The sequence below is a fragment of the Orycteropus afer genome, unplaced genomic scaffold, assembly GCF_000298275.1.
Source record: "Orycteropus afer afer isolate SDZICR_OR568_19922 unplaced genomic scaffold, OryAfe1.0 scaffold00197, whole genome shotgun sequence".
In the NCBI taxonomy this organism is placed as follows: Eukaryota; Metazoa; Chordata; class Mammalia; order Tubulidentata; family Orycteropodidae; genus Orycteropus; species Orycteropus afer.
This window is the reverse complement of record NW_006921784.1, coordinates 5,401,224-5,419,899: the sequence shown is the minus strand read 5'-3', so window position 1 is coordinate 5,419,899 and position 18,676 is coordinate 5,401,224. Positions and strand designations below refer to the sequence as shown.

The window sequence follows — 18,676 nt, the reverse complement described above, 5'->3', positions numbered from 1 at the left end:
CATGTAGACACTCAGGAAGGTGGGGGTCTACCCCAAAGAAGTTTCTGGATTTACTCCAAAACTCAAACTAGAAGTGACAAAGGAGGACCATGCCAGGAGGGGTGGCTATGGGCACAAGCATGTCGGCAGGAAGCTGTCATCAACAGGTCTTCTCACTGAGGACAGGCGTTCCGGGAGGTCTCTGGGGACCTCCCATTCCTGTCTCTGAGATGCCCCTGTGGTATGTTGTCTGGTGCAGAGGGACCCAGCAAGGCAACGCAAGCGGCTCAGTCCTCACACCCTGGGGGTGGCAGAGGAGGGACTGCTTTCCCCTTCCTCCACTCCCAGTGCCCCAGGAGGACCCAGGGCAGATTGTCTCCCCGACCAGCAGCCGAGGGGGGGTTTCCATCCACAAGCTGAGGGGCACTGGGCTTTCTAACTGGGGCTGGCTCAGACAGGGAGGACAGGCGCTGTCCGGAAACATGGCCATTCTCCCAGCCTTGTCTCTGGGAGCTCCCAGGAAGAACACCATACTGAGAAGGCAGGGCAGGGAGACACAGAAGCTGAGGGATACAGGCCAGGGTCAAGGCCTGGGCATGTGGATTGGAGCCTGTGACCACTCAGACAACCGAGCCCTGACACCCTAACTCTGAGGCCACTTCCCAAGGTCTCTCCAAATAGAGCCATCCCTGCTCCCCGGTCTGCCCTGAAATCCACCACTTGAGTGAGACTGCGTACTCCACATCCAGCCCCAGCACTTCCGACAGTTCTGAGGGGAGGGGCATCCTTATACCCCAGAGCTCAGTGCTGTGCACCTAGGCGGGGAGGCAGTGTCTGTTGAGTGACTAAGATGCAGACCACAATGAGAGCAAGATGGCGAAGGGGAAGCGAAAGCCCCTGACAGGGCTGAGGCGGCGGGTGGATCCGCCCTGCCATGGCTCGCCGTGTAGCCTCAGCAACACCTCGACCTCTCTGCGCCCCTTTCCTCTGCGGCGAGACCCAGTGGGGAACGCTACATGGTCTGCTCTGCCCCCTCCACCCCCGGCAGCCCCTGAATGCGGGAAGTCCTGAGGACGATACGCAGCTTCATACGGGTGGAGAAGCAAGACGCAAACCAAGCACTTCACCATCAAAAGACAGGCGGCATTAGTGTGCTCGAAAGGAGACAGCTTGAGAGCGACACTTTAAATCCTGCCAAAGCTCTTGGCCTTGAAGTTCCTGACTAATAAGCTGAATGCAGAGAGGCGTCTGAGCTGTTTTCTTCGGTGGAACCAGACTCTGAAGCCCTGTGGAAAGCCCGGTTCTGAAGGGAATGGGAAGGGTGCTTTACTTCTGTGCTGACACAGAACTCCTTCCAGAAGGGAGCTGGGTTGAGATGGGTTTCTCCCTAAATGGTCAGAGGGAAAGGGCCAGGAATGGTGTGTCCTGTGGCACCGTGAACCAGGATGTGACTGAAGAGAGGGATTTTGGCTGCCAGGGAACTAACTGCCCAGGACAAAATCCTATTGTGGCAGAGTTTTCATGGAAAAGTGTGAGACCCAATGTCTCCACATAACTTTCCTCGCACACGTCTAAGACGACTTTGGTCCTCTCACCAGGCGTGCTCCTGATCCTGCAGGGGACAGGGCCCTGGCGAAAGCCACTCAGGGTCAACTCCTTGTCTGGACCCATCTCCCACCTGGGCCACCTACCAACTGTGTGGCCCCCAATGGTCTCAGTCCCTCACCAGGAAGCGTGACAACAGCAGCCCTCCCTCTCAGGGTGATGTGCGGGTTAATCGGGAAACGCGTGTAAGCTCGTGCAGCGTCTGGCACACGCTGAGAGCTCAACAGCTGTTAGTACAAATCACACGGCAGGCTTCCCCTCCCCCAGCCCTGGCTCCTCTCCTTTCAGTGGCAGGCAGAGCAGGGGACTGGTTAGAAAGGGGTGGGCGCGAGGCGGCGGTCATGTGTGGTGCTGGTGTCTGTGGCCTCTGAGGTGGGATGAGAAGAGGCCTGGCTACCTCAGCAGGCAGAGCGCCCAGGTCTCGGGGAGCCTCCGAGAGCCTCCTGCCCATTTGCCGGCTCTAAGAATTCCTGGATCCTCCAGCCGGGGAGCTTGTCTGGCTGTACCCTTGAGGTGCCAGGGGAGGGTTCAGGCAGCTCCTGCGGCACCAGATCCCAGTTACCACATCATGTGCTTATTAGGAGGCAGACTGCTCCTCGGGTGGGCGGGACATCTCCCACTGGCACCGTGGTGGCACAGGCTCACCTCTTCTCTCTCAAGGATACAAGTTTCACCTCAGCCCGGAGGGGAGTCAAATATTCCTGACCTCACAGAAAGAGGCAAGCATGACAGACATGTTGCCTCAGCAAAAGGAGGGGGTGAAGCCTTTCAGAGGTGCTGGCAGTCTCAGAGGGAGAGGCAGCCCCAGTGGACAGGGACCTGGGCTGGTGAGTAGGGATGGCTGGCGCCCGGTGTGCTTGGAGCCACCTGTCACCCTCGCTTGGCTGCACCTTTTACCTCGCAGGTTCAAGTCCACTTGGAGCACTGCGGTTCAGAGGAAACCACTGTGTGAGCTCCATGCCTGCTGAAGCCGGAGCCCCCGCAGTCACCGCGACAACCTGGGGCCACTTTTACCTCAGCAGCATCCCTTACCTCAGACATCAACATGGCCGCCTCCGGAGTCTGTGCTCCCTTGAGTCTTCCATCGGATGCCACCAGCCTGAGCTGGAGAGCTGGTAGGGAAGGTCTGTGAGGAGAAGCTGGGCTGCTTTCCCCCTGGTATGAACTCAGGAATCAGAAGCCAAAGGGGCCCACGGTTTTCTAAAGAGAGCTTGGAGTTCTACCCTCAGGGCACGGCCTCAGCTTCTGAAAACTGCCCTCCTTGCACAGCCACAGGCAGGAGATATTCATGAAACTGAGACGATGGCTCCGAAGAAAACAGTACAAAAGTCGTCCTTCATAAAATAACCTCTACCTCTGTGGGTCTTTTCATACTCAAGAAAACCAACAAACAACAATCCTCTGGCTTCCCCGTAACTCTCTTAGTCCCAGGGTGCATGGGCCCTTCCCTGTCAGCATTTGGTCAGTTTTCTTGCTCAGTGATTGGCATGACTCTCTCCCAACAGCAAAGAAGCACCTTTGCTTCTAGAGCTGGAAGGTTCCACGCAGATGACTCGACTAAGGCCTGTTAGTTGAGAACTGAAGCCACTGTCCTTAGTCCCAGCCACCTCTTCCCATGCCACGCGGCGTCCATGCTCCCCTGGTCGCCCAGCACAGCCCCTTCCGCCCCCAGCTTTGCCTGCTTGAGAAGTGGCACCGAGGAGGAAGGGGAACTCCTCACACGCACTGGTGCCCTACCCCGGCTTCTCACAGGTTCTCCAGGAAAAGCCCTGCAAATCTCAGTAGGTGGCGAAGCAGTAAAGCCTCGGACTTGGATACACAACCAGGGCTGTCGCAGACAACACCTGAGGCATTCTGGGTCTGTCAAATGCGACCCACTTCCTTTAAGTCCCTCGGAGGACTAGCACGTGGAGCTCTGCCCACTTGTGACCACTGGCCACAGCAGCCACACAACGTCCCTCAACGTTCATAACCAGGCAGGGCCAGTGGCGGGGAGGGCTGGAAACCGCCAGGGTTGTGTGCTTCCAAAGAGCCCAAGCACTCCTGCTGGTTTCCCACAGAGGACAAAAGAGCACGGCACTAGACTGACCTCGCTGACCTCCCACTCTCTTGTGCCTTTTCACATCTGATTAAAATCAGCCGTGTGAACAATACAGAAGGAATTAGGTTCTCTCTTGACTGAACCAGCTGTTCAAGTCTGTCACTAATCTAGTTCTATCCCGAGAAGACAGCCGGCCTTTCTTTCTCTGATGCAGATATAGACAGCATTGTTTTACTGTCAGGAACTCTGGTCCACCTGTTGGGGCCTGGCGTCTCCTTCCTGCCCAGCCCCAAAAGACTCAGCCCTGGCAGGGACACTTTCCCTCCCACCTATTTCTCCCATCTAACTGCCAGTTGTTGGTGACAGCCACCAGGCTGTGAAAGGGCAGGAGGGGAGCCACCTGGCAGAGCCAGACCTCCTCCAGCAATCCAACTGCATGTGGGCATAACACAAACGGACACATCCCCATCTAAACAAGTTCCGACTCAGACACACATCTGTCTCCTTAAAAAGAACAGGTGGCTGGACCCCTAGACCCTACGAAGGCCTTGGCACCCAGCAGATTGTCCCTAACCCAGACATCCATGCACGACACAGACTCCACTGGCCCCCACTCACAGGCTGAGAGTGTCAGGCCGCCCATCCAGACACACCAGTCCGGCACCTGCTCACTCGAGAAAAGGCCCCAGGGCCTGGAGACGGCAAGCCTGGAAGGCACCTGTGACAAACACCGGGCTCAACCCTCCAGCGGGCCCTGGAAGGCTTCCAGCTACAAAGGCTCCTCCAGCGTCACTCACAAGAGCGCCCCCTGCTGGAAACACAGAGCACGGGGCGGGCTGCCAACTCTCCTTCCAGCTCTCCTCTAAAAGTCCTTTTGGGGGGAATTGCTTCCCAAAGTGATGGGAGGATAACCAAATGTATTCCGGCACGAAGCCTGCAGCAGCAAGGCAGCTTGATTAAGAATGAATTACACTTTCATCAGCACATAGAGAGAAAATTGATTCACAGGGCCGCATTGTGATAATCTTGTTCCTATAGCAAAAGGGGGTGGAGTGGGGGTGGGCAGGACACATGCCACTTCAGCTATCAGTGGAGAGAGAAGAGAAAGCAAGCTCCACAATTAAGCTGGGAGAACAGGGCTAATCAGAACCCCCAGAATCCTCCAACGAGTCTCTAGGGGTTTTGCCTCAATCCACTTATCCCCAAAGAGGAGAAAGGAAGGTGGGAGGGGGCAGTGTAATTCATTTTAGACAATAAGACCAGCAATGCTGAACCCATTTCAGATATTAACCTAATAACTCCAGGCACTGAGATGCTGCTTATGTGGTATAAATGCAGGGGGACCAAACGCAAGCCCTACAATCATGCTGTCCCTCCTCTCCACCACTACACGTTAAAAATCAGGGAGTGGGGGGCGGGGGGCAGAGAGGCAAAATGACATGACGCATGTTCCGTGTCTCCCGGATCACGAGGAGAAACCAGCTCGAGAGCAGAAAGGTGACTGCCAAACCCAGCAGGAGAAGATGCCAGCACGCTCCGTGGTGTGGTGGGATAAATGCGCCCCCTTCCACACGAGGGCCGAGGGGGAGCGGCAGCTGGAGACGGGCCCATGAAGCTTCTCTGTAGCCTTGTTACTGACAGCCTGCACCCAAATGCCATCTGGTGATGTGCACCAGGAGAGAACTGTCCACACTCTCATCCCCAACCAGAGGTGGAATTAAAGGCCAAAGCCATCCCAACTAACAAATCCAATTTGGTCTCAGCTCCCTTCTTTATCTGCTCGAGAGTGCAATCTGCCAGGGAGAATCCAGGGGCCTGCTCCCGCGTGTGACCTCTTCAGGGGCCTGCAGCTGCAGAAAGATGCCTGGAAAGGAGTGCTGGCCCGGGGCTCACATTGCACGTGTGCTGCTGGCAGGGCCCTGCCACACTGTTCCACCATGTGAAAAATGGACTGATCGGCCTGATTCACCTCACTGGGCAGGTGCAGGCTACGAGACACCTACAGAGCAGCCTGTGCAAGTGCCGGGGGGGTGGCGGGGCTGGTGGGGGGAGACACGGGGGAGTCCAGATCTACTGATGTCATTTGTAAATTGCCAATATCAGACGAGAAACTGTGGCAAGGATCAGAAGCAAAGAGCCTCGCGCCCGCAGAATGAGTTTACATCCTGTCTCTTCCCTCCCACTGTTGCAGTAACAAATCAGGGCCGGGAGCAGAGCTACACTGAAAGCCATCTCCAGTGCTGGGGGACCAAACGGGATGTTTTACTGCATCTAATAAGGCCCAAATAATGTCCTCCAGCACTTTCTTTCCCCCCAAATGGTAGTAAAATATCGTATCGGGTGAGGCAGCCCCTCCCAAAGAGCAACCGATGGCCAGGAAAAGCCTCCCAACCACAAACAGTGATCCAAGCGTCGTCATCTGGAAGGGAGGCTGGCAGAATGTGCGACCCAGACAGCTACCAGAAATGAGCAAGAAAACGGCACGACCCCAACAATCAAGAGGCACCTAGAAACGGACGTGCTGCTCTGGTGTGCGAGGAAGGGGCGGACGCAAAGTGGCCCACCCAGGAACAGGGCACTGCCCAGGACCACCCTGCCTCCCAAGGCCTCCCCTGTGGTTCCACCAAGACAGCCAAGAGCCAGAGTTACCATGGGCCACTGCAAGTCCTTCCGGGTTCTACACCCACATTCGGCGCTGCTCCTTGCTCCTTGCTCCTTGCTCCCCAGCCCGCTTCCTTTCCCTTCTCCCTCCCACTGCAGCGCTCCAACCACAAGGGGAAGGTTCTGGAGCCAGGGAGCCAGGGAGCCAGTCCGCTGCCTTTTCTGTCAGTGCAGAGGATGCTCTACCAGGCAACGGAAGCAGAGACACTCAGCCCGCAGGGGTCATAAGGAGGGTTGAACATATTAACCACATAATTAAACACAAACTACTTAGCGGCATCTTTGAGGCCGGCAAATCAGACCAGAGGTCACCAAGGAGGCGCTGACCGTTTGTTTTAATTGTGGGAGACTCCTCTCACGCGTATCCAATCTCTCCCTGTGATTCCCTTCCTCGGGGTTTAAAGTGTTCTACTTCACTTCAACAGTACTGCATCTCCAAGGGGAGTCTGCACAAATTGAAGATGACATTGGACTTTTACACCCTTCCTGATCCAAGAGCGGTAGCTCGAGCTTTGGCTAAATGTCAAGGCTCCTCAGTTCCTCCACAACCGGAAATCCACAACTGTACCTTGAGGGTTCAAACCATTCTACTAATAAAATGAACTTTCTCAGAGCCGTGACTTCCAGAATTTCTCATTTGCCCACTGCCTGTGAAATTCCCTCAAGGTCCACAGGTGTAAAACGATAACGAGTTTGCTGGCCCTCAGGCCAGCTCAGGATTGAGAGAGTGGAAGTTAGCCGTTGGGAGGGGATGAGAGCAAGACCCTGACGTGGGCATGCTCCAGTGTTGCCTGGTCACCCCCAGCGCTGGTTGTACCCAGCAGCCATGCCTGGCCACAGCTCATGTCATCAGTCATCAGCACTGGCTCTGAAGGCAAGAAGCTTCAGACCAAGATTCCCTGTGCCTCGCTCTACCCCATCGGACTGCCAGGCTTCCCTGACCTCACTCGGGAAGCCTCAGATGCCAGCAATGTGGGTGCTCCCTCTGGCCACGACAAGCTAGGTTCCCAGGGTGGCTGCTGACTGCTAGTGCCGCCCTGACTCAGATGCAAATGCCAAGCCAGCTGCCCTGATTACCAATTGGGAAAAACGGCAGTGTGGGGAGTTAAGATGAGCAGGAACAGAAAAACAGACCCTTGCGAACCCCAACTGGGTATTAGAAGAGAAGACTGGAGTTAATTCTGGCTTCTTCTCTTCTCTTCAAGTTTTTACCTCCAAATGCACAGAAATGAGTACAATTAATACACATCTGATCACAGACCTGCCCAGGCCTCCCTGGCTTCCGCCAAGACAGAAGCCAAAAGCAAGAGTTACAATTGGCTACTGCAATTCCTTCCGGGTTCTACACCCACATTTGGTGTGCCCACATGGCGTGCCATAGAACCCACAAGCTGGTTTGAACCCACAAGCTGCTCCACAGAAGAAAGATGAGGCAGTTTGTTTCCATCAAGATTCACAGCCTTGGAAACCCAATGAGGTCACGATGGGTCAGAATCGACCTGATAGCAGTGAGTTTGGTTTGGTTTTAATCCCAAAGTTTGTGCATCAGTAGGGGAGTGCAGCCCCAGACACCTGCCTTCCACCCTTGCAGACTGAGCAGTTCCTACACGTGACCTTATTTACCCTCCCAACAGTCCTATGGGGTAAGGACCACTGTTCTCCCTTTTACAGGTGAGAATGCTGAGCCTTACGGTCAAGTAAGTACTACAGAGTAAGTAAGTGGCAGAGCAGAAAGGTGAGGCCAAACCTCAGTTACCTGACTGGACCGCCACTCAGCACCCCAAGAGAACAGTTCCTCCCTCTATCCCCCAGCCCCAGGTCTTCCTGAGGAGTTGCCCCTGGATGAGCTCAAGCATTGCACGGCACCCAGGGGTACTGATGATACTGTACCAGACACCAAGACCTCTCCATGGGGCACAGGAAACAGAAAACAGGGAGGAGGAATGTGCCTAGATGGTGGGAGTTAGGAGAACCATCCTTTCATTGAAGAAATCTATGACAGAAGAACACTAAAAGCCAAATACAAATCAATGCAGGATGGTCTGAACCAAGATTAATGAGCACTCAGGGCTCTGGAAACACTCCAGGTTCACCACCAGCCTTTGCAGTTCTCCTCTCCGACTGGCTAGATGGAGCTCTGGCCTTGACTTTCCAGGGACCATCCATCCAAAGCCGTAGGTAGACTTCCCTTCAGCTCAGCTCCCGTCAGCCTAGACTGCAGCAGGCCCTACCCAGAGCCACCCCAGTACAGGAAGAAGGTGGTCCTCACTCCTGGTCACTGGCCACAGGGTCCTCACAGCTAAGGACACAAAAAGGACTTTTCTGCTTGGTTCTGTTTAACTACAAACTTCAGGAAACCAAAGGGAGTCCACCGCAGAGTCTACTGGGCCCAGGAGCTCACTGCTTGAGCCATGAGTCACCTGACCTGCCCATTCCAATGCTGGTTCTAACAGCCTTGGTCAGAGCCAACCTATTTCTGACCCTGCACGTACTGCTCGGTCACATTAGGCTCTTCCACACCCAAGCCTCGTATGCAAGATGAAGAAACTGAAGCCTGCTACACTAAAGTGTCCGTTCATGCCATGGAACAACTGTGTGGTGCAGTGAACTCCTTGGTTCCTTTTCTAGCCATGGTCGCTGCGACTCCCACCAGATTACTGGGTGGGACCATGCAAATAAAGTGCATGGAACTCTAATGTGGGAATTTCTGCTGGGCTTAAAGTGAGCCCTCCTAGAGGCAGGGAGGGAGATCTCACTGCCATCAAGAGAGAAGAGCTGGAGGTGGAGTGGAGCACGTCCTTGGATCGGAGATCCCTGCGTTGGATCTCCTCGCCAGAGATGCCAGCTGAGAGGTGGGGGCAATGGAACCAAGAAGCGTGAGATAGATTAGGGGCTTGTTTGGCCCACAAAGCAAGAAAGCTGAGCGCCTTTGGAGGAGTCGGGTGCACGGAGGTGTACCTATCAGCAGAGCTAAAAGAGCTTTGTGACACACTTGCCCAAGCAGGACCAAGGCCAGGCCGAGAGACCAAGGGCCAGAGAGCCATACCTGAGGGCACAGCAGAGAGCAGACTGTCCTGATCAAACAACTGCATCCTAAGCATGTTCCCGAACCTGAGCTGTAGGCTGTTAACTTCCCTTATAAACCTCATAATCATGTGTGGCCACTGCAATGAATTACTGAACCCAGCAGAGCAGTGAGTGCTGTAGGAGGGACGGTTGGTGTCAGAATCGGTAAAAAGGCTGGAGGGTGACGGCGTGTCTGGTCTCACAGGAATAAGCCTTGGGCTGTTGATGGTGACTCTGTTTACCCCTTGTGAAGTTGGAGGAGATCAAAAGATGCTGCCTCCTTGCCCTTTTTGCAAACTGATACCTCGAATCCAATCTTACAATAAGGACCATCTGGTACTTTAATGTCTAACCTCTCTTGCTTAGATAACAACCACAAATTGGATCTATCTGATGCCAGGTCCCATGGAGAACTTCCAATGTGCTGCTTCTGTTCCAGTAGCAGAAAGTGCAATGAGAGCTCCAAACCACACGGCCCATGCTACTATCTGGCTCACTGGCAGGGTGACTACTGGGGAGTGGGTAAGCAGCAGAGGCAGGATGTCATTTTGTTATTGGGCATAATCAGTTCTCCCCGCTGCCTGGGAACGCTGGAAGAATGACACGCAGTGGCAGAAGAAAATCAGCCATCACTCTGTTAGTTCACGCTGCAGCCGTCGAGCGCTCGTCCACTGGGTGCCTGCGACTGCTCTGCTCTAGCGGGAGTCCACTCCAACCACAAGGCCATCCAGGCCACGGAGAAGCAGAAGCAGGGACGACCCCTGGAGCGCTGACGGAACGAACTCAGACTGACTTACAATTCAGACCCTTGCGCTGTTTGTTTGCTTTCCTCGAGAAGAAAATGGATGTGCACAGAAAGGGGAGGCTTGGCAAGAGAGTGAATGAAAACGGCAGTCCCTTCATCAATGGCCAGAAGCTGCCAGGTGTGACCATGAGTCTTCAGGGGGCGTACTCATGAGTCAAAGACACTAGTTGTGAACACCACCAGATTGGCCCCATTGCCATGCTAGGGTTATTCATCTAAGGAGGACACCATCAAGACAAAGGACTTTCAGACACACCTCACTGGACAAGAAGCCATGACCATCCCCAGCCCAACAGTGAAACAGGTGTGAAGGACGCTTGGTCCGATGACTCCATGACATGCTCTTCAGAATGAGGCAGTATTCCAGACCCCAGGGTGGATGCCTGCTCTCAGACTCAAAGCATGCTGTGGCTAGCATCCAGGCGCCACCAGCCTGTGGGAGGGCTCGGGTGCTGTCCAAGGACAATGACAGGCAAGCTCATGCATGGGTTAGTATCACAGAGGGCAGTACCATCACCACATACAGAGTACCTGGTGATAACCTACTTTGAGGGCTCAAATGCAGATAGGTCTTCTGCCTTGGGCTTGAGGCTAAACCAGCAAAATGAAGAAAAACAAAAACATACCCTTGTGATATCAACAATGCCACGGGTGTCATTTGCAAAATGCTCAGACAGGCCTGAAATCGTGCCAAGTGACTTCTCGTGTGTTGCTTTTTTGGGTTGGGACATGGGTCTCTCCAGCCTTCCGCACTCCAGGCTGCTGTGACTGAGGCCCAACTCATGGCAACAGCAGAAGATTCAACTGCTCCTGGTGCTGAGATGACAAGGCAGGGAGTAGGGAGTGGGTTCCAGGGGGCAACTCAGACAATATAGACCGGCTCCCTGGCCCATTCATCGTTTTACTGCTGCTCCCTGGCGGAGGCCATCCTGTTCTTTTTTTTTTTTTTTTTAAAAAAAAAAAACTCCATTTTTGCTAACTGTTTAATAACTCTGTTGTGTAAGAGAATCCCCGCAAATCACACAAGCTAGAGATGTGGAAAGGCCTTTCCTTCTGGTCATGCTATTTTAGAAAGAACTGACTACTTGGCAATGATTTGCATTTGAATTAAGACAGAATTTGGGGTCCCCACTGTACCCACTGAGAATGAGGGAGACAAAAATCTCTCTGCTTCTTCACATATGGCTTAAACACAGCCAACAGAGAAATTTCTTAAACTGAGCAATCATTTTAAAGACCGAGGTACAGAGTTAACAATTAACCACACCAGTCATTACCTAACCTCAATGTAAGTCTTAGCTAAATGACAGCTCTTTGCTGACCCTGGGCTAAGAGTTAAGGGTAGAGCAGCAATTGGCAAGAGGGAACCGTCCTTCTTTGCCTAACAAAACAGAAGTGACTCTCGGGCTGATAATTAGTAATGGAATTTATCTTCCTCTAAAATACTAAAAAAAAGGAGCTCTGGTGGCGCAGGGCCTAAGGCATGTGACTACTAACCAGAAGGTTGGCAGTTCAAACCCACCAGGTGGAAGAATGGGCAATCTACTTCTGTAAAGATTTACTGTCTTGGAAACTCAGTAGGGGTTGCTATGAGTCAGAATGGATTCAATTGCAGTGGGTTTGCTTTTTCTTTTTTTTTTTTTAATGCTGAAACCTCAAAATACCAGTGGACAAAGACAAGAAATTGCTATCAGCGTAATGAAGTCACATCTTTTAAAACTTGAAGGTTCTCCTTGATACTGAGCATGAAAAAAGTTTAAAAATTCAGGCTATGGACTCCCAATCAAGAATAGACTTTCATAGTCCTTGACACTTAAAAACACAAAAGACTGGAGGGAGCGCCTGTTCTGCACGGCCTCCGCTTCCCTTTGCTTTCTCATTTGAAGTGAGGCAGCTTCCTGGGCATAGCTGCCCTTGATTAAAAGACAGAGCTGCTTACTGCTGATCAATGGATCAAAACCTGGACCGTAACAGAGACTCCTTCCATCACAACTTTTAACACGAGCTCCACTTCCATCAAGCCCATGGGTTCACAGTCAGTGCCAGATTAAATTCCCTTTCTGGCATGAGTCAGAAAATTCCTTCAACTAAGTACATATACAAAATGACAAGAGTCTAATGACTTGGCTCCTGAGGAAACCAGATGCCAGTCTCCCATTTCATTAACGAGTACCTCCATCAGCTCTGGTAGCATAGTGGCTAAAGCACTTGACTGCTAACCAGAAGGCTGGCGGTTCAAACCCACCAGCCACTCCTCGGAAGGAAGGTTGGGCAATCCTACTTCCGTAGTGATACTGCCTCGGAAACCCAAGGAGGGGTCGCTATGAGTCGGATTTGACTCGAGGGCACATAACAACAACCATCAGCAAAAGGCAAGAGGCTGGGCTACCTTTTTGATGGTGTTGTGCTTGCTGCTGGAGCCGCCCCTGTCGGCGTTCTCGTTGTGCAAGATGTCCAGCGCCGTCTCCCTTTCCTTCAGTTTCAAGGCCTCGATCTCCGTCTTGAGTTCATTCAGCTGCTCCTGAAGATGCTTGCTCTTCTCCATATACTCCACTCTGCCAACAAAAGTAGACTGCGTGTCACGGCTCTGGCAGCAGTGAGAGACGCCAGCACAGCAGAGACGACCCGCCACTGTGAGCTGCCCAGCATGGGACCCGGGGCCTGAAGCCTGTGGATGATGTCTCTGCCACACACGGGCTTGGGAGCTTAGGGCAGTCGCCTGACTGCTCAGAGGCTTCTTCCTCCTCCATAAAATTGGAATTAAATACAATAAAGTACACGAGAGCCTTCCGTAAATTCTCTGAAGCTCTCTACAAATACCAGTTATCAGAGATAGCTCTTAGTTCTATAACAGGCAACACATGAAACCAGACTCCGGGCACTCAAACAATCTTTGTCTTGATCCTTCTCAGAGCAGTAATTCAAGTGACATCTTCTGATACGCCACATACACACTCCACTTTTTGGGGGACTACATCTCCAAAAGATGACAGAAGCTCACTCAGCCAACATAAGGAAGAAGATCCCCTCTGGAAAGGGACCGTACAATCCCTACCATTACCAGCAAGTAGATACATTAAGCAACAATATCTCTGATGGTGGAAATATGGAAACCATTCAGGCTCCAAGAACAATGGCAAGGCCAGGCAAGCCATAAAAAGGAATGTTCCATAGTGACTATAATAGCTACTATATGGACTGTCAATACGCACAAGGATAGGAAGAAAATAGAAACTATAAAAAAGCAGGACAGCGACACAACTATTGGTCTCTCCTAGTCTGGAGCAAAGAAGAGTGAGGAAAATCAGACATATGGAAATAATTAGTCCAAGAGACTGAAGGACCACAGAAACCTCAGCCTTCACAACCCTGAGACCAGAAGAACTAGATGGTGCCCGGCTACCAATGCCAATTACTTGGAAAAGGATCAAAATTGGAGATTCTGGGCAGAGAGGGAGGAAAAATTTGGAACAAAATTCAAGAACACAAAAAATGACCAGAATTATTGGTCAGATAGAGACTGGTGGAACCCCTAAGACTATGGCCCCGGGTTATCCTCTAGGCCTGGAACTAGACTCACTTCCATGGATTAGCTCTCAGCCTACGAGGGGAACACCTACCCCAGGGAGATGCATCCTTTAGAACAATCAACCCTGAGAGATCAGAAAGGCAGCATTTGCATAAGGGGGAAGCCAGACAGACAGAAATGCACAGGTAAGAAGGACACAGGGCAGATATGGTAACAGGGTGGAGATGGAGGAAAACTGTTCATTGTTGGGACTGTAATTGGTGCTGTGAAACAAAATGCGTATGTACTGTTGACAGTAAAATGAACCTGCTTTCCAAATATCCACGCCAATCACGATAAAAATTTAAAAAAAAAAAAAAAAAATAGGACCTAGAACAAGATGTGGCCTTCCCCGATTACAACCGCATGACTGTGAATGCCTGGACTATGGAGGAAGCTGGGAGGGGAACTCGGACAACGGAGACAAGGGACCCCTGGTTCCCCAGACACTCGTCTACACCCTCGGCAGGCTAGCCCTCAGGAGAAACACAACGTGGCTCCTGGCTGCCCACCTGGACTCCAAGGGCAGAATTTCCCAAGGAAATGATCCCAAGGACACTACAGGTAGAAGAGCACAAAGGCTGTAGTGTCAGAGGGGTCAAAGGTTGAATCCTGGCTCTGTCTCTCATCAGCTAAGTGAGTGACACTGGATGAGTTTCTCTCTAATCTGGGTTCCCATGCATAAAATGGGAATGGTAAAACCTGCCTGTGGTAGCAGTCATGGGAATCAAATAAGAGGAAAGCAAGAAATGCCTGACACACAGGCACTCGATGCATTGCTGCTACTGTGACTGTTCCCTAGCGCCTGGGGCAGAAATGGTGTGGCATCAGCCATAGACTCTGTGACATGAGAGCAGCCCGTTTACCCAGGGCTCCAGGGACAAGAGGATCTCAGGTGGACTCCTTGGCTGTGGGAACCCTTTCCATCTCTGCTCCAAATCAGTAAAACCAGCTGTCATAGAGTTGAACTGACTCATGGGGACCCACACACGTCAGAGTAGAACTCTGCTCCACAGGGTTGTCATTGGCTGGTTTTTCGGAAGAAGACCAGCAGGACTTGCTTCCAAGGTGCCTCTGGTAGACGTGAACCTCCAACTGTTCAGTCAGCCGGCAAGTACATTAACCAAATGCCTTTACCATCTGCACCACCCAGGGACTCGGATGCACTCCACCTAAATAAGGTGAAAGACAGCTCGGCCAAAGCTGCTGTGACCATGGAGAGCCAGGGCTCTTCACCATGAAGCAGAGCTGGCCAAACTGGGCAAGTCACCCAGCCACGGTTCCTCAGCCTCGAGCCTGAGCTTCTTTTGGACGTGGGAACCACTGCCCATCACAGGGAGTGCTGCCGGCCTAGAGATAACACACTAAGAGACAACTGCAGGCTACTACCGTGTGAGCCAAACTGGGATTGTCTCGAACCCCTGACCAGACAGCTGGATCTCAGGGGAGGTTTTGAGCTACTATGAATTCTAAGTCACCAATCAAGTGTTATTTCTGCCCTGAAAGTCTGTTGTCTTGATTTCTGGTGAAGGAATCTCCCCCCGGTGGGTGAGAACAGAGCTGACCTGTGCAGGAGCAAGTGGCAGGCTGCTGCGGTACTCTCCGCAGGCCCGGGTCTACTCACTCCAGCTCACCGCCGCCTACTCCCAGATCTGCGGTGGGGCCAGAGCAGGGCACGGGAGGGCTACGTACTTTTCCTTCTCTATTTCCATGGAGAGCCGCTTCATGTCAGTATCCTTGAAGTCAAAAGACAGGCTGTCGCCAATGAAGTTGAAGCTTGGCATGTCAGGCGGCAGTGGTGCTGGAATTGGGTTCATGGGCTGGTAATGAAAAAGCTCAGATTAGAAGGTTCAGCTTATCTGAGAACAGAGGGCACTACTGTGTTACCAACCAATCTTCCAGCAACCACAAAGGCAAAGGGGCACAACATGGTCCCTCCCTTCCAGCATCGCCACGACTTCCTGTCCCAATTACCACCTTCCTGCCTCTCCTCTCTTCAGCCCCTGCACACAGGCCATTGCCAGGTGAACTTCCCTGGAGTCCACATCCAGGCAAACCACTCCTCTCCCATCAAACCTTTAATAGTTCCTCACTCTCAGTCAAATTAAAGACAAATTCTCATTCAATCGCTTAAGAAACACCCAGGCCCCGTGCTATAACATAAAGAGAACAAGACAGGGTTTCTGGCTTCTGAACAACTGAAAGTCTTGTTTAGGAAACAGATGAGTTTGCATAGCATCCTGGTTAAATAAGGTGAACACTGTAACCAGGGGGCGAACAGGGCAGCTGGAGAAGGCATGTCAGAAGAGACGGTGTTTTTCCGGGGTCAGAGAACATGCCAGACAAGAGGCACAGTGAGCAAGCAAGCCCAGGCACGGCATGGGGAAGGGTCAAGCGTCCCACAGGAATGCCGGGTGTCTGCAGTCGGGGAGATGGGAGATGGGATAGGAGAGGAGGCAGGATGGGCAACTGGGAGCTGACTACAGAAGGCTTCACCAGTATGCTCAGCGTCTGGGTTCTGAAGGAGGAGCTAGAGGACAGAGTAATTAAATTTGTTTTAGGAATTGGTCTCAGAACAACAAACCCACTGCCATCAAGTTGATTCTGCCTTACAGCGACCCCCACAGGGTTTTCAAAGCTGGAAACCTTTATGGAAGTAGATGGCCTCATTTTCCTCCTGTGGAGCAGCTGGTGGGTTTGAACCACCAACTTTCTAGTTAGCAGGCAAATGCCTTACCCACTATACCACCAGAGCTCCTTGTCTCAGAACAAAAGGGAGTCTAACATATGGCCCCAGACTACCTCCCCAACTTCTCCCACTACTTCTCCATCAGTCTCACTGACGATCCCTTGGACCACTTCAGTTTCTGACCTCTGCACCTTCGCTTATACCATTCCTTTTCCCACTCTCCGTGTCACTCGCAAGGCCCTTCAGAAGCACTATGAGCTCTCATCAGAGCCCTTCTAGAGCCCTCTTGGTCAGACGGCAAGTCTTTTCTTTGCTGTCCATTAACACTGTGTTTGTGGTTCTGAAAGGTCCCTCTCTTTTTTCACACTATATTCAGTTTTGGCTCTGCTACCTTCTTCTGTTTGTTATAAGGTTTCTGAGGACAAGATCTGCCTCTTTCTCATCCTTGGCTCCTTCACTGAGTCCAGCATGAGGCCTGGGCAAGAGACAAGGCTCAGAGCACCGGGCTGGAGACAGGCCTCAGGCTGACTGTGCAAGGACTCGAGGTGGTGCTAAGAGGCCTTCTGGGTGCGGGTAACATCTGTTTCTGATGGGGGTGCTGGAGCACACAGTGTGTTTGGTTTGTGGAAAGTCAGGAAGCTGCACAGTTACAATTTGGGCACTTTCCTATACACATGTTATATTTCATACCAACGTTTCCAAAAGGGGACGTTGTGCTGAGTAAAATAAGTCAATCGCAGAAGGGCAAATATTGTATTAGTCCACTATTGTAAAAAGTCAAGGAAATAAACGTTTATACACAGAAGCAAACTTACTTTGTTGGTTACGAGGGATACCAAAGGTTATTAGTGATTACCAAGGGTAGGAGGGAGGGGGAAAGGAGAAGCTTTTGTTTGTGGGGCATTGAGTTTATGCTAATGGTGGTGGAATATTTTGGAAAAGGATAGCAATAATGGTGGCACAACATGGAAAATGTCATCAATGTCCCTGAGCTGTAAATGCGGAAGTTGTTATGTTGGCAAATGTCTTGTGTATGTTTTCACCACAAGTAAAAAAGAAAAAAAAAATCTCCAAAAAGTGGGTGTAGGTGTTGTGCTATTGGTAAGAAACTGGTCTCTCTTGAAGAGTGACAAACACAAAAATTTGACCCAACAGCTGGATTTAAGAGAATGTACTTGATCAAGGCCCATGTGAAGATATGTGTTCAAGAATGTTCAGTGTGGTTTTATTCATAATTGCAAAAAGAATAAACTAAATACCCGTTAGTACCAGCAGGGGACTGGTTAGATGAATTACGATACATTCCTGTAAGGAAATACGATGAAAAAGCCGATACGGATGATTTCCTCTGAGATTTATTGTTAAGAAGAAAGAGCGCACTCAAGTTCAACAAGACAGAAAATAACAAATGCTGGTGAGGATATGGAGAGACTGGGACTCTCTTACACTGCTGGTGGAACTGTCAAATGATACAACCACTGGGGAAATCAGTATGGTGATTCCTTAAAAACTTGGAAACAGAAATACCATTTAAGCCAGCAATCTCATTACTTGGAATATATCCTAAAGAAGTGAGAGCCACGACAAGAACAGATATATGCACACCCATGTTCATTGCAGCACTATTCACAACAGCAAAGAGATGGAAACAACCTAAGTGCCCATCAATAGAGGAATGGATAACCAAAGCGTGGTATATACACACAATGGAATACTATGCAACACTGAAGAATAATATAGAATCTGCAAACCACCACATAATGTGGGTGAACTTGGAGGACATTATGGTGAGTGAAATAAGTCAATCACAGAAGGACAAATATTGTGTTAGTTCACTATTGTAAAAAGTCAGGGAAAGGTTTATACATGGAAGGGAACTTTCATTGTTGGTTATCAGGGATTGGGTATGTGGTCACAAATTTATAGATAGGTTGTGAAAAATATATAGATATAGTTACATACCAAAAATTATTAGCAGTTACCAGGGGTAGGAGGGAGGGGGAAAGGAAAAGCTCTTGTTTGTGGGCCATTGAGTTTATGCTAATGGTGGTGGAACATTTTGGAAAAGGATAGCAATAATGGTGGCACAACATGAAAAATGTCATCAATGTCCCTGAGCTGTGAATGAGGAAGTTGTTATGTTGGCGAATGTCTTGTTGTGTATGTTTTCACCACAGTAACAGTAAAAAAAAAAAAAAAATTGTAAAATGCTTCATAAACTGTTGTTACTACTTCATAGACCTAATTTTAAAATAAAATATT

General features: G+C 51.0%; 1 protein-coding gene across 1 annotated transcript in view; it reads right to left on the bottom strand.

The window, feature by feature from the left end:
* Nucleotides 1-10,712: 10,712 nt before the first annotated feature.
* The window catches only part of NF2 (neurofibromin 2), a 74,077-nt gene continuing 66,113 nt past the window's right edge, over nt 10,713-18,676 (bottom strand). The window contains exons 14-16 of the mRNA XM_007947969.2: nt 15,418-15,545; nt 12,547-12,712; nt 10,713-10,748 (exon numbers count right to left, since the gene is read on the bottom strand). Coding sequence (XP_007946160.1) covers nt 10,713-10,748; nt 12,547-12,712; nt 15,418-15,545 — 330 coding nt within the window. The remainder of the gene's footprint in view (nt 10,749-12,546; nt 12,713-15,417; nt 15,546-18,676) is intronic.